The sequence below is a fragment of the Sander lucioperca genome, chromosome 1 (assembly GCF_008315115.2).
Source record: "Sander lucioperca isolate FBNREF2018 chromosome 1, SLUC_FBN_1.2, whole genome shotgun sequence".
NCBI lineage: Eukaryota > Metazoa > Chordata > Actinopteri > Perciformes > Percidae > Sander > Sander lucioperca.
Genome location: NC_050173.1, coordinates 26,774,595 through 26,788,874, shown reverse-complemented (window position 1 = coordinate 26,788,874; position 14,280 = coordinate 26,774,595). Strand labels below are relative to the sequence as shown.

Here is a 14,280-nt window from a genome sequence, read left to right as displayed (position 1 = left end):
ATGTTGGTGCATTTGAATTGGTGTCTAATGATTTTTCCCTGAATCAACCCAGCACAGTAGATGAAAGATGGAACTCCTCCCCAGGGGCGTAGCACAACATTCTGGATCCTGTACACAGGCAACCTCTGTGGGCCCCTCCCCGCACCACAGCTATTCATTCTAGTATCTTTGTGGGCCCCTTCTCACATGAAGGCTGTGTATACTCAGTCCCCTTTTTCCCCCCAGTCCGACGCCCCTGCTAAAGGCACTCATAGTGAACAAGCCATCAAGATCTTTTGTACTAACCATGACTTTACAAATATGGAAATTAAAAAAGGCAGATCATCTAAAGTACTTAAAGACCAGGTAGCTGTGATTTGACCAATAATTTAGGATTCAGGCTAAAAATTAGCAGAACAGACAAAGAGATTTAAATCAAAATCATGTCAAAGGTTGCATATGAAGTTCAGTCAATAATCTGCCTTCTTCCATCATACCACTAGCTTCACAAAAAGAAGCCAATCTATGTTTTGCCAGTTAAATGCTTTTAATGTGACAGCAGAAGGAAACGTTTGGTTTGCATTAGCAGTAAATACAGCTCTGATACAGCTGTAGAGAACAGTAAACTGAGATGCTAGTATCAAGTGTTTACATGCATTAAAGTAACCGGGTTACAGTAGGCTTCTCCAGTAAGCAGATTTTTCTCAAATGTCATGTAAACGAATAACCTGGTTACAGTAATCGGGAAAGGGGATTAGGGAAACCTGATTTTCTAAACTAGATTTATCTGCCATGTATACGTTTAACCAGATATCTAAACAGCTTTTTACAAGTGTGCATGTGCAAAATAAAAGATTGCAGACATGTAAAAACAGCACAGCGGCTAGATGAAAGAAGAGATCAGTACACGGAGCGTTGCTCCAAATCCAAAGTCTGACTGAAACTGAAACGAACACAAGCTAACCTGTATAACGAAACGAAACGTCTTCTACTGTTAAATTAAGAAAGTCATGCCTCCAAAATAAGGTTGGGGGTAGGGGAGAAATATGATTACTAAACTGCGTGAAATACACACAGATTTACTGTAACTATGTTACTAAAGTGCATATAGTAGTAGTTATATTAACGTGGTTTCTCTGAGTAACCTGGTTACTTAAGTGCATGTAAACAGAGTACATGAGATACATTAGATAAAATTACAAAGAGTATCGCTGGATTACATGCTGCATCATTTCCTGCATCATTTCCTGTGAATCCTATGTGCGTGTGAAGGCAATTTAAACCATGTGTGGGAATGGCGGATCCCACCACTAACAATGAAAACTACTATATAGAGAGGTAATTACAAATGCATTAATGGCTATTGCTGACAAAATGCCGATCATAAATAGTATCAACAAAGGGTTTGATATAATGAAAAGGGTTATAAATTAATGTGAGTGAAATGTTAAACGGGAATTACACTTAATCTAAGAGTCTTAAGAGAAATTTCAACTGGTTATATTCTGCACTTTGAGATTTCTCTCTCAAATTCATTCTTAAATAAAGACACAGCCTGTAACTGTTTCCTGTGTGGTAGAAGGCGTTTAAGGGCATATCAAATCTGTGAATGAACTTTTACTCCCAAATGAGATTTATTTTACAGTTTGAAGCGGAAAATGTTTGCATATCTTGGGAAAATTACCCCTGGTACGATCATTGCCAGCACTGCCATGTCCTCAATTTCATCCTTGTAACGCTGTGTGTTGATGTTACATCATAAAATAGGAGATAGATTTTTTAGAATAGGCAGACCAAAAGGTAACTGATTGTTTCTGGACCAGTTTGGAAACTTAAATGGGAAATAAAAAAGCATGTTATCTCCTTTGTTTACCATCAAGCCCTATAGTGAAGGACAAGTGATGACCAACTCTAATGAGGCTGATCACAAGCTGACAGCATAACACAGAGCAGCTCAAATGTACAGTTTGTATGCCTTTGAAGCAGTTTGTTGAGAACTGTCCTTGAATTTTAGCGCAGACAAAAGCTGTGAAGAGACCAAACTGTCCTGAACCGTACAGTAAAAGAAAAACTCAAATTAACGGCTTTTCTGCTCCATATGAGACACAGAGGCACATATTTCAAAACACCTCAAATATGTCGCATATTGCAGGTCACCTATTGACATGCAACAAAGATCTTATTCGAGTGCAGGTGTGCCCCACTACCTCTTATGTCGTAATTCCTTGCTGGCATATTTTGGCTCAGCGTGGTAACAGGGAAGAGAGCGAACATGAAATCTAGTTAAGTTCAATCAGCTATGTAATTGGATAATGATAATACTAAAATGGTACTGGCAAGTGGTGCCTGATGACTCTGGTGGCTTGCTGTCTGCTCTCAGGTCATCTTTTTGATCCACAGAGCTGCTCAAATTGGTTTGCTGTGAGCTGATAGAATGTTGCACAGCTGCAGATATTCAAACTATGGGAATTAGCTTTTCTCTTTTCTTTGTGCCTTGCCCTCTGACGGGCTTCCCTGTCCTCAGCACACTGAGACAGATCCATGCACAATAAGGTGCTACAATACCCAATAAAGGAGTGGGGAATTCGCCACTTGGCTCTCCTTCTTACTAAGCACATATTCAGGATACAACCACCTCATTTGCCACATCTGGATTTTGTTTTCTAGTTTTGTTGGAAACTGATGTGGCTCCTCTAGAGGAGCGGTTTCTTGACTGGGAAGGACTAAAGGGATGGGTTTGTGGAGCTCCTTTACTCTAGCTTGTTGTCCTTCTACTATGGATTTTCCTGGCTCCTTTGTTAAAATAAATAAGTTATTGTTTTTTTATTATTTTTTGGGACAGCTTAGACTTGAAAGGGGAGAGAGGGGGGGAATGACATGCAGCAAAGTGACGCAGGTCGGAGTCGAACCAGCGGCCACTGCGTCGAGGAGTAAACCTCTATATATGGGCCCCCGCTACCAGGTGAGCTAACTAGGTGCCCTAAGTTATTGTTTTGCCGTCAACTTGCATCTCTGAAATGATGGACCTGTGAAATAAAGTTTAAAGTGCAGGTTCGACATCTCCTCTCTGCAGGGACAATGGATTTTTGGTTTAGCTTCTCCAGTCTTTCCACTGTTCTGCTGGTGAGGATTTCTCCTTACTTCTTCTATATGCATCTATCTCTGTCCTCTGGAGGGTTATCTCTCTCTATATAAGCAGAGCTGTATAGTAGCAGAGATACTTCATCATCTGGACCTCAGCGAGGTCATTTTCCTTAGGTGACGTGAAGGTGATGGTAGTACCATACATTCCACTGTTTCTGGGCTATCACATTAGACAATCTTAAGGCTACAAGCTGTTTATGTTTCTGGAGAAAACACCACTGTCCTCCCTCTGGACTTAAGCTGCTTTCACAGTAGTGCAAACAATAGCGTGTGTGTGCATCATTATTCTTTATGTGGTGTGTTTTCCCTACTATCCTGCCCTGATATGCGGTGTGTGCAGTGTTTACTGCACCACAAGTTAATATTTGTTCAACTTTGTACCCATGTTTGACTGATCTTTGAGCCCAGCTAGTGTAACAAAAATAGACAAAAAGTCAGTTCACCAGGTAGTAGGAAGCAAGGATGGGAGGTTATAAATGTTGTATGTGGCTGGCAACAAAGTTATAGCACCATCTTTGCTTAAGCTATAGATTATTTACTATAACTGACCTCCAAGTTTTAATGTTTAAATAATGTACTGACATCTTCATACACTCTGATTTTAGAAGGTTTTTTTTTATTCCCATTGTTGAGTATTAAAGACATATACAATAGGTAGAAAGAGAAAGGTGTGTGTGTATATTATAAGTGAAAATGTTTCAGCTGGTGGAGCCTGCAAGGTTTGGAAAAACAGTAGCATTTCAGCTTTCCAAGAGCCCTTTGTCAGTGAGAGACTGACAAGTAGCAACATGAGAGATGTCGGTCAGAAGAGACAAGAGGGGTATGTTGTCCTTTATCTGGGGCTTGTTCAGTCACAGCTTCATCACGCTCCCCTACCTCTCATTTCCCAGCAAGTAAGAGAACAGTGACTATACATGTACACACAAGAAAAAATGCTACAATATGTGTTCTGATTGGTCTAAAGTCTTGGAATCTGGTACGGACATAGTTTCGGCAAGTATTTAGATCACATGAAAAATTAAAAATCATATGCTTATCAATAGTTAAAGTAAGGATTTTTGAAAAATTAGGAAAACGCTACATTGTGTTTATCTAATGTCTTCAATATTAATTTGTTTTGCATTATATACATATGAATATCTTTGATATTGAACTTGTTATGAGTTCATAGATACCAAATACTTAATTGTGATCCTTGTAGTTTCTGAGATACAGCCATTTCTTATCATACTATATTTAGTCTTTAGGCACATGGGACTACTGTTTGTTCTATATATTTCATAGTATTTTAGGAAAAAAAACAGTAGTCCCATCTGACGAAAGACTTAATATAGTATGATAAGAAATGGCTGTATCTCAGAAACTACAAGGATCACAATCAAGTATTTGGTATCTATGAACTCATAACAAGTTCAATATCAAAGATATACATATGTATATAGTGCAAAACAAATATTGAAGACATTAAATGTTTTCCTAATTTTTCAAAAATCCTGACTTTAACTATTGATAAGCATATTATTTTTAATTGTTCATGTGATCTAAATACTTGCCGAAATTATGTCCGTACCAGATTCCAAGACTTTAGACCAATCAGAACACATATTGTAGCATTTTTTCTTATCATCTAAATATAGTCTTTGGGAATAAGTGGGTATGTCCTACTCTGTACATATCTTGGTCACGATTCCTTAACAAGCACATATAATGGATTTTATCAAAAATGTTCTCTCTGTAAAAATGCAGCTCTTACTACATCAGTTTACCTTTGCTAAACCACTGATTCCTGCTCTCGCTTAATAGCACTGGATCTTCTATTAGGTCACTGTGACCTGACCTATCTCATCATGTAATGCAGGAAAATACTCCCTATCATCAATATTAGTCCCTGTTGAAACATAAAGGCGATTGGAGCAGCACAAGTATTAGAATACCAACAACAACAAAAAAACATTAAAAATGAGCAAGGCCAGGACAGGGATATAATAAGGTATGCCAGTTTTTACTTACATGTGTGGATTTATTTACTGAAACCTCTCCTTCATGTTATTTCACCATCTGGTAGATGATAATTTTATGCAACAAGCGCAATAAAACAGTTTCCTTCTGGCACACATTAGGTGGAGAAATGCTTTAACATATATACACTAAGACATACAATACATTATACCAGCACATTGTATGTGGCCTCAGCTCCTCTACCACACACACACACACACACACACACACACACACACACACACACACACACACAAACACACAACAGTTCAGTGTTTACATGGGATGGTAGATTACATATTCATTCACTGTGTGCATTCAGCATCATAGCTGTCAGCACTGTATTATTTCCATAATACTGTGTATCTGTTTTATAATGCAGTTACCATATTTGTCCCTAAATCCACTCTCAAGATGTCATCTTTCATCATACACCTGTGTGTCAGCACTGTTGTCATGTTATCACCACCTTCAGCCATGTAAGAGAAGATACTTTAATTATTTTAAACTGTATGTCAGTGTGCCATCATAAACTGTGTTTTTCTATTCAAATGAATTTACCGTACAAGGTTTTCTCTGAGTGAATGTGTTCTGTGCTGTGGATGCAACTTTGATTAAATAAATAAGTGACTTTCCACGCAGAGCAGAGGACCATATATTAAGTTTTCTATTCTTGGAGGTGTAGCCATATACTCATATAAACTATTTGACTTTTCTTTATCCGACTTTGTCTCCAAAACTTGAACAGAAAAGGTCACTCTGAAACTAGGCTTTGTTCGTGCTGCTGCTGCTGCTTTTGCTGCTGCTGCTGTTCATGTGTATGTATGTGTCTGAGAGAGTCGGAGAGGGATGGAGAGTGAGTTTTGGTGTGTCGGATTGCATTAGTGGGGGACTTGTTTCTCATTGACATTTCCTCTCATTTTTCTAATTGACTCTAGCTGGAGACGTTAAAGGAAGATGACAGAGGGAGCGAACAGAGTGCTAATCAAGTCAGTGTAAGTGGGAAAAAACTAAGCTCCCACTACTCCATGCTAAATATTTTTCTTCCCCTTATTTTTTTGTATTTATTTTGCCTCCTCTCCTCCCCTCCTGTAACTCTTCCACTGACATGACATATCATTACAGGCCAATCTTCACAGGGAGTGTAGGCTAATTGTCATTAAATCACCCAGACACAACTGGGTTAGAAAATGAAGGGCCAGCATACACTGCACATATAGGGTAAATGAACACACTCTAATACATACTTACACACACTCTCACATTAGACAAGAACTTGAAGACAAGGCCACTGCGTTCTGATTAGACTTGACTCTGAAGGGCAAGCCACCTTCCATCGCCACAGTTCTCATTTTAGAGACTTCACTAGACACACATAAATGTATTTCCTGCCACACACGCAGATCCAAATTTCCTCTTCTGTCCTCACATCTGTGTATGAGGCTGTCACAGGCTCACAGGAACAACAGATTGATCATTAGCATGATAGCATCGTAGCATTTCCTCCTCCTCTCTCTTCCACTCTTATTTGTTTTTCCCTTTTGTCAGAACATTAGCTGCTGGCTTTGTTTTTTCGCTCCTTCATCTTGTGCTCATTATCTTGTCCTTTTTTATGGATTATCTTTTGTTTATTTCTTATTTTCCATTTGCTTACAGTGCAACACTCTTATTTGCATGCTTGCTAAAACACCCTCAAATATTAGACTCTTACTACCCCGAGCCCTGTTTAGATTATTCAGCAGCATTGGTATTAAATTGAGGTGCTATGTGGGTCTTTCAACAGTGTTTTGTGACCTCTGTCTTTCCTCAGGATGTAACCGCATCATCAGTGGTGTCCTGCAGTCAGGACAAGGAAGGTCTTCCAGAGAAGAATCGTCCCAGTCCTGTACAATCCGAGAGGGATGCACTGCTAATCGGTATGCTGCCTTACTGTATCTCCATGGCATTACTGCATTTACAAAAGGGGGGTGGAAGAGTGTCTTTTTGACAACACATCCACAATGAAGCCTAAACCATATAAAACATGAATTACATGAAAAGCTGCCTGCACACACATTTATCTTAACATTATAAGTTTCTGTTACAAACATGTACCTGTTGATGGACACATGAATATTAGGAATATAATTAAAGTATAAACAACCTGACAGATAGTTTCCATCTTTTATTCACTCAGTTTGAGATTTTCAACTGTGGCTATAGAGTCCCTTTAACAACCTAAATTTTAGTTGTTTTATAGTCATTTATTCCAAGTGCAATCCGATGTTTAAGCTGTTTTTGCCATGTTAGCGGCATGGCTCTGGGGATGGCAATGTCAGTGAGTCAGACCTCTGCTTTGTTGTAGATTGAAATATCTCAACAACTATCAGATAGATTGCCATGAAGTTTCGTACAGTTATTTATGGTGCCCAAAGAGTTAATCCCAATGACTTTAGTGATTCCCTGAATTTTCCTCTAGCGCTATCTTCAGGTCAAACATTTTACTTTGTGTAATACTTTATTATAAACCAATAACCTGCAAAACTAGTTCCATCAGCTCCAGTTGTACATTAATAAGCAAATGTTAGCATGCTAACTTGCTAAACTAATATAGTTAACATTGTGAATGGTCATCAGCAAATCATCAGCATGTTAGCAATGTCATTGTGAGAATGTTAGCATCCTGACGTTAGCACCACAATATCTATACATATCTGACCTATTCAAGACCTGCTCTACAGTATTTTATGTCTTATGCTTCATATGTCTATGCTGTTTTTAATATGTTAATCTGTTCTTTATGATGATGGTTCTCTGATATTATTTTAAAAAAACAGTTAACATGTTATTTGAATTTGAAAATTGAGCTAAACAAATTTAATTTGGCAATTGTGCCACCAAAATACTTACAGGAAGTGTACAAAATAACAGCCTCAAAAATGGTGGTCTCAACAGAAATGTAACATTATAGTTTCACAAAGGGAGTACACACACTACATAGCTGTTGAATTGCATTACATTTTATTGTAATGTGTTCCATTTTTCTTATCGTGTATCGCTTTTATAACCACAACATGCACCACCGATGCCACCTCTACAGCAGTTGTATTTCTGCTTCTGTCGCTTTGACGTAATAATTATGAATAATTACATAGCCGTTAGAGCAAGAGAGGAAAAAGATATGAAGAGAGAAAGAGCTCAATTTACTCATTAAATTACATAATACAGTGTGACTTTATGATAATGGGAAATATGGCCAACATCTATCTCCCTCGTGTGTAATATACTACATTATTTATAGAAGTAAACAAAGCCTAGTTCTATTTTGCTGCCCGTTTTCCAGCATGCTTCATTTTCACATGTTAATTGTCAAGGACATCCGTTGGCTCAAAGCATGAATGATAATACTTGTCTTGTTAGGAAGTAAAAAGGAAATGCAAATTATGCTAGAGTTTAACAAATAATAAAGCTTACTATATGTCTCTATTTGGGTCCAGTTCTACCTTTCTTCCAGTGCCAGAAATACCTGCATCTACTGTGTCGTAGCAGGTAGTTAGGTAGTCAATGGTGCGTGTCCTTTGTGCATGCCCACTCTGGCTGTTTGCTGAGAAAGAGGTGGGCCACAATTAAAGATCCTGGCACCTTTTTATGTCAGAATCACTCCTCTTGACGTCTTGTTTGATGCTGAGTTGAAGTGAGCACCGCAGGAAAGAAAAGGGACACTTGACTTCTGAAGGAAAATGTTTCATCAGGGTTGAATCTCTTTGCCTTTTCTCTCCTTCCACGCAGTAAATGTAGATGAACACAGTTGCGTAATCTTTGAACTGTTCCCTTCACGCCTTCATGAAAAATGAGAAGCAAAAGTATACTAGATGAAAGGACGAGCTGTGTTTTTTTTTTTTTTTTTTTTTCTTTATTTTAAATAAGAATGAAACACCTATTGTGCTTCTGAAAACACCATCAAATCATCTGTTAAATTATAATTCTGTTTTATTACAACTTGGGTCTCATTTTTGTAGATTTGGCTATAATTTTTACCCTGTTACAGGATTTTACTCACCATGTTAACAGAGTCATAACTAAGATTTTAGAAATACTGAGGTCAAGAGTCCAAATTCTCCTAGCTGAACCACAACCTAAGACATCATTCCCTGGCTACCAACCAAACTCTGTAAAATGTTCTTAGTATTAAAATAAAATGCTAAATATCACAATTTCATTTGATCTCCCTACATTATGGTCTAAATGTTCTTTAACAACCTTCTGTACAATGTCAGGTAGGAGGAGATATCCCTTTTATTTCAATTTATCTAGTTTTCTGCCTGAAAACATTACATTTTTAATAAGTTTAAATAATAAAATCCACCCTCAAATTCCCATAATTATTATTGTGGACACCACTCCTCAATGGTAGCTACGATCCTGCACTTTAATTGCTGAGATGTGGGAATGCTGCTATATTGCTAAAAAAATGTAAAAACGTTAGCCTAGCTCACATGCTTTGCCTGCCATACATGCAGACACACATACAGTATTGAGGTCAGATCATCTGGAGACCCACCATCCAAATCTCAGCTGAAGTTTTGGGGTCTTCTATTGGCCTCGTGGTGCTCTAACAACAAGCTGTGGTGAAGGATTATCTCTCTCCTGGCCCTATCAGAGAGTCTAGAGCATATGGTTTGGTTGAGGTTGTGGAGAGTTTCAGTAGCACATGGTTTTGATGAAAGATAACGGCATCAAAGCCGTCATCAAACACTCCTTCTAATCTGGAGCCGCAATATACAAGAGGCTCTTAACAGTGTTGGGAGTCTGACAAAAAAAGCCACTTGATGCATCCTCGCTTGTTTTTCAGTCAGGCAAGAACAGAAAGCATAATATAAGTTTAAAATTAGTTATTGTCAGATGCACAACAATTACAGAAGCAGTCATTGTCACTTCAAATCTTGGGTCTCAGGCTCTCTCCAACAATGCTAATTAGATTTGTCACAGAAAATCGCAAGTAAAAAAAACAAAATGAGAATCTAAGACATAAGATGTTAATGTTAATGTTGTGTAAGACAGTAATTGCAAATGAATAAACTAGGGGTAGGAATCATAGGGTACCTTACGATACACAATACATGGCTTACGATACGGATAATATATCCGATACAGCCATTCTGCAATAATCAATATATTGCTAAACAATCCTATGAAGATACATTACAGAATGCCTGTGAAAAGGTTAAGTGCAGACCAAAGTACAGTGATGGATTGGTAGCTGGAGAGGTGCCAGTTCACCTCCTGGGCACTGCCAAGGTGCTCTTGAGCAAGGCACCAAACCCCCAACTGCTCGGGGCGCCTGTGCATCGACAGCTGCAGTCCCCCTAACTCTGACCTCTCTCCATTTGTGCATGAATAGGTACTGTGTGTAATGTGTGTTCTAACAACAGAGTGAAAACATTGTAATTTCCCTTGCGGGATTAATAAAATATAAATTATTATTAATTATTATTATATATATATATATATATATATATATATATATATTCAGAGGGGAAAACAGTTGTAACATGTATGTAAAAGTATGTAAAGATAAAGTGACAGTTTTATGGTAAAGTGACATGCAATGAGCTCAGAGCTCAAAAGTTCAAAAGCCTAATGGCCTGCGGGATGACGCTGTCCCTGAGCCTGGTTGTGTGGGACAAACTAATTTTTAGTAGTATTTTGCCGTGGTTTAAAGTCATGTTTGACATGGAACAGAAACTCAAAGATTGAAGCTTCGTGACAAGGTATGTCTTTGCATTTTGACAGTTTAATTAACATGTCTGCGTGACCCATTTGTTCTACCTCAGGGATCATTTCAACCTTCCTGCACGTCCACCCGTTTGGAGCCAGCATCGAGTATATCTGTTCCTACCTGCAGCGTTTGGACACTAAGGTAACAGACACACACACATACACATACACACACACACACACACACACACACATACATATATCCTAGACATGGTGACACAGATTAAATTTCCCTGCAGGGCTGACATATGGGCTTGCTGTATGCCAGGGTCCTGCTGTGCCATTTTAGTCTCCTGGCATGCAAACACGCCTGAAGTGCAGACGAAAACCATCAATTACTCTGAGATTTTTTTTTGCCTTTATTTATCTCAGTAAAGGGTGGTGAACACACATGTCAGTTTAAAGCTGCACTGCTTCACACTCATACTGTATACATGTTACCTACCAGGGGTGTATGAAAACAAATAGGCTATAGGCTAAAAACACAGAGATGTAGGTTTAAGTTGAATACTCAGACATTCAGTGACACGTTCCTTTTCATAATTCTTTAGCAGATTAGTTGTTGAGTGCAGAACAAAGCTTAACTGATGTTCCACACGTGTTATTTTTAGCTCATGATCTGATATTGACAGGAAACTGGAGTTGCTGAAGTTAGGGATTGTTTCAGAAATGCATGCAAATGCACATTATTATTAAATTATTATTTTAAAAATATGTTAAAGAACCCTGTCAGCTATTATGGCGTGTTTTTTGTCAATAGGGTTCTTGTTTTCTTTTCATGGACCAACACTCATCTGAGCCTATTACACATCCTCCAGTTTTTAAACTAAAGTCATGCAATATGCGATTCTGACATGTATTTTTTTCAATAGCTACACAGTTCCAAATTAAACTGTAGACTTTATTTCTTCTTTCTTTTGTGGTTAAAAAAAAAACCTTATTTTACTATATTTCATTAATTCAGTTACATGGTTAAGATATTATGTTATTTTGTTGGCAGCTTAATTTATACATATAAAGGGGACATCCATTATCTGTAACAATTCAATGCAGAAAATGAAGTATACTACGAAGATGATTTCTAATTTCAGGTATAAGCCATGAGCCATTTTGGTATAATCTGAATACATAGGTATGAATACAGTTATTTTTGTGACATAAACAAATGCAGATAGTAGCTTTGTGTTAGTGACAAAGTCAAACTGAGAGTGACCGGATTCAACCACATCACCTAATGTGGGCAGCTGAGTAAATCGACAGTTGTTGCAGCAGTGTGGCAGGTTTATCCCACCAGGTTTTTTCTCCTGATGCAGGACGAAGCACCGCTGCCCTTTCCTGTGGTCAAAATCTTAGTCGATCTTTGTCTCGACCTTTTAGGCCCCAGCTGCTTCTTCCTCGTTAATAGCGTAAAACCTCAATATATAGCCAGTTTTATTCTTTGCAAAACTTTTCTAATTTGATCACACATCCCCCAATGCACAACCTATTGATGAATATATTCATGTTCTGTGTCCGTCTGCTGCTGCCTGCCTCTGCCAGGTTAGGCTCTTTGTCAGCCTGATGTCTCTGAACAAAGTGCCATGTTTGAGCTGATTCCTGGGTTATAACTGAGCTGAGCTTTGTCGTCACAATTCCACCAAGACCGTTCTTGATTTCTAAACGGGCTCTGATTACCTACTGCCACTCATTCTCGCTGCATCTGACTAGCACCTTTATGATCATTCTGTTGGATCTGATTGGTCTCTTGCCCTCTTATACATTTTACAAACAAATTAATGTAAAATATTGCCTTAAACCATCACATGTATGTGTAGGTGTACCTGTGTGTTTTGTATGTGTTTGCTTTATACATGATTATGTTGCGTGTTTGAGATTTTGTTAAAGTCTATGTGCGGCTGTTTGCCTGTATATCTGTTCCTTTAACACTGACTCTGCACAACAAGCAGCCCACAGTTTTGTCAATACCTCGACTGGATACTCCAACAACAAGCCCAATCCTCCCGGCTTATCTTCTGGCTCCACACTCACACGGCTCCATTGTCTGTAATGTCACACCACTCCTATCTCCATGATGGACCTTAATGCTTCCTGACATCAGCACAGGGCTCAAACAATCTAGTTATTAATGCAAGGCAGTGTGGGTGGTCTACAGCAGCTCTCACAGTGAACTTGTGTCTCTACTGTCACCTGTCTGATTCACCTCATCATACCAGGGTGGTGTGTGGTGTGAGCCAGCTTAAATCTTTTCATGAAACTCATAATGTCTTGATGCTTGCCCTTTTCATCTGGTTTAAGTGAATGTGTGAGAATAATGAAGAGTATGAGCAGGTGTGAGATGTTGTCTGTGTTTATTTGTGTGCTAAAGTAGTTTTGTGTGGCATCTAACTCTGTGTGTGTGTGTGTGTGTGTGTGTGTGTGTGTGTGTGTGTGTGTGTGTGTGTGTGTGTGTGTGTGTATGTGTGTGTATATGTGTTTCTGCAGATCAACACCAGTGAGGTGGAGGCTCTTCTTTCTCGGCTGCCCTGCACCTTCAGACAGGAGCTGACTGGTGTCGGAGCCAGTTTGGAGAAACGCTGGAACTTCTGTGGCTTTCAGGGCATCAAGAGCACGTAAGATTCTGCTGGTGACACTTCTGGGACATGGAAGAGATGACATATAGACAAGGCAACACAGGTACATGGAGGACACTCTAGAAATGTGGAGGAAGCCCACAACTAATGGAGACGCTGGACCCTGCCTGCACAGACAAGAGCACAAATTATACAGCACAGATCTCAGATCAGGAAGGGGTGTTCTGTGTAGGTGGCAGAAAGATAAATAAACAGTTTTTTGTGATGGTGTTATTAATTGGCAGCATCTCTATGGCGACCAAGAGGTGGACGTATCTCTATGGTGACAGTTGCGTCATGTCTCAGTCTCTCCTTTTTTTTTTTATCGTGGGATTCAACTAAAAGTCCCTCCAGAGAGCCAATCTCAACAGAGTCGTGGGAATGGTGGTATTTTTTATACTTGAGCCCACAGTTGACTCATCGTACTGGCAGACCTGGACTAAAGGGCTACACAGGAAGGTCATTAGGGTCTACTGTCAACCTCAAAACTCTCTGACTTCCTCTTTTGCCTCTTCTTGATTTTGTACAATCATGTGAAATAAATTCTTATATTTCCCTCTACTTTGTGTGTAGGTTATTGAAAGTACACACGAGACGGATGCAGCAATCAGGTTGATTTTTTTTTTTTTTTCTTGTTATCATGCCAGTGATTTAATCATTATAAATCAAGAACAGAATACATATTCACTCTCAGATGACATTAACACGGTGCCTTCCAGGTCTGGTTCATTTTACAAAGGCAGACTTTTCTTTGCACAATTTAATTCCAAATATTTAATGTGAATTACAACAA

At 38.8% G+C, this 14,280-nt stretch overlaps 1 protein-coding gene across 5 annotated transcripts in view; it reads left to right on the top strand.

The window, feature by feature from the left end:
• The window catches only part of LOC116052522 (ecto-NOX disulfide-thiol exchanger 2-like), a 189,264-nt gene extending 175,216 nt beyond the window's left edge, over positions 1-14,048 (top strand). For 4 of the 5 annotated variants that reach the window (XM_036001397.1, XM_031303288.2, XM_036001396.1 and 1 more), the window contains 4 exons: positions 6,060-6,116; positions 6,932-7,037; positions 10,935-11,020; positions 13,360-14,048. In XM_036001397.1, coding sequence (XP_035857290.1) covers positions 6,060-6,116; positions 6,932-7,037; positions 10,935-11,020; positions 13,360-13,491 — 381 coding nt within the window. In that variant the 3' untranslated portion in view covers positions 13,492-14,048. The remainder of the gene's footprint in view (positions 1-6,059; positions 6,117-6,931; positions 7,038-10,934; positions 11,021-13,359) is intronic. The other variant, XM_031303287.2, reaches the window with a different exon arrangement.
• Positions 14,049-14,280: the final 232 nt, after the last annotated feature.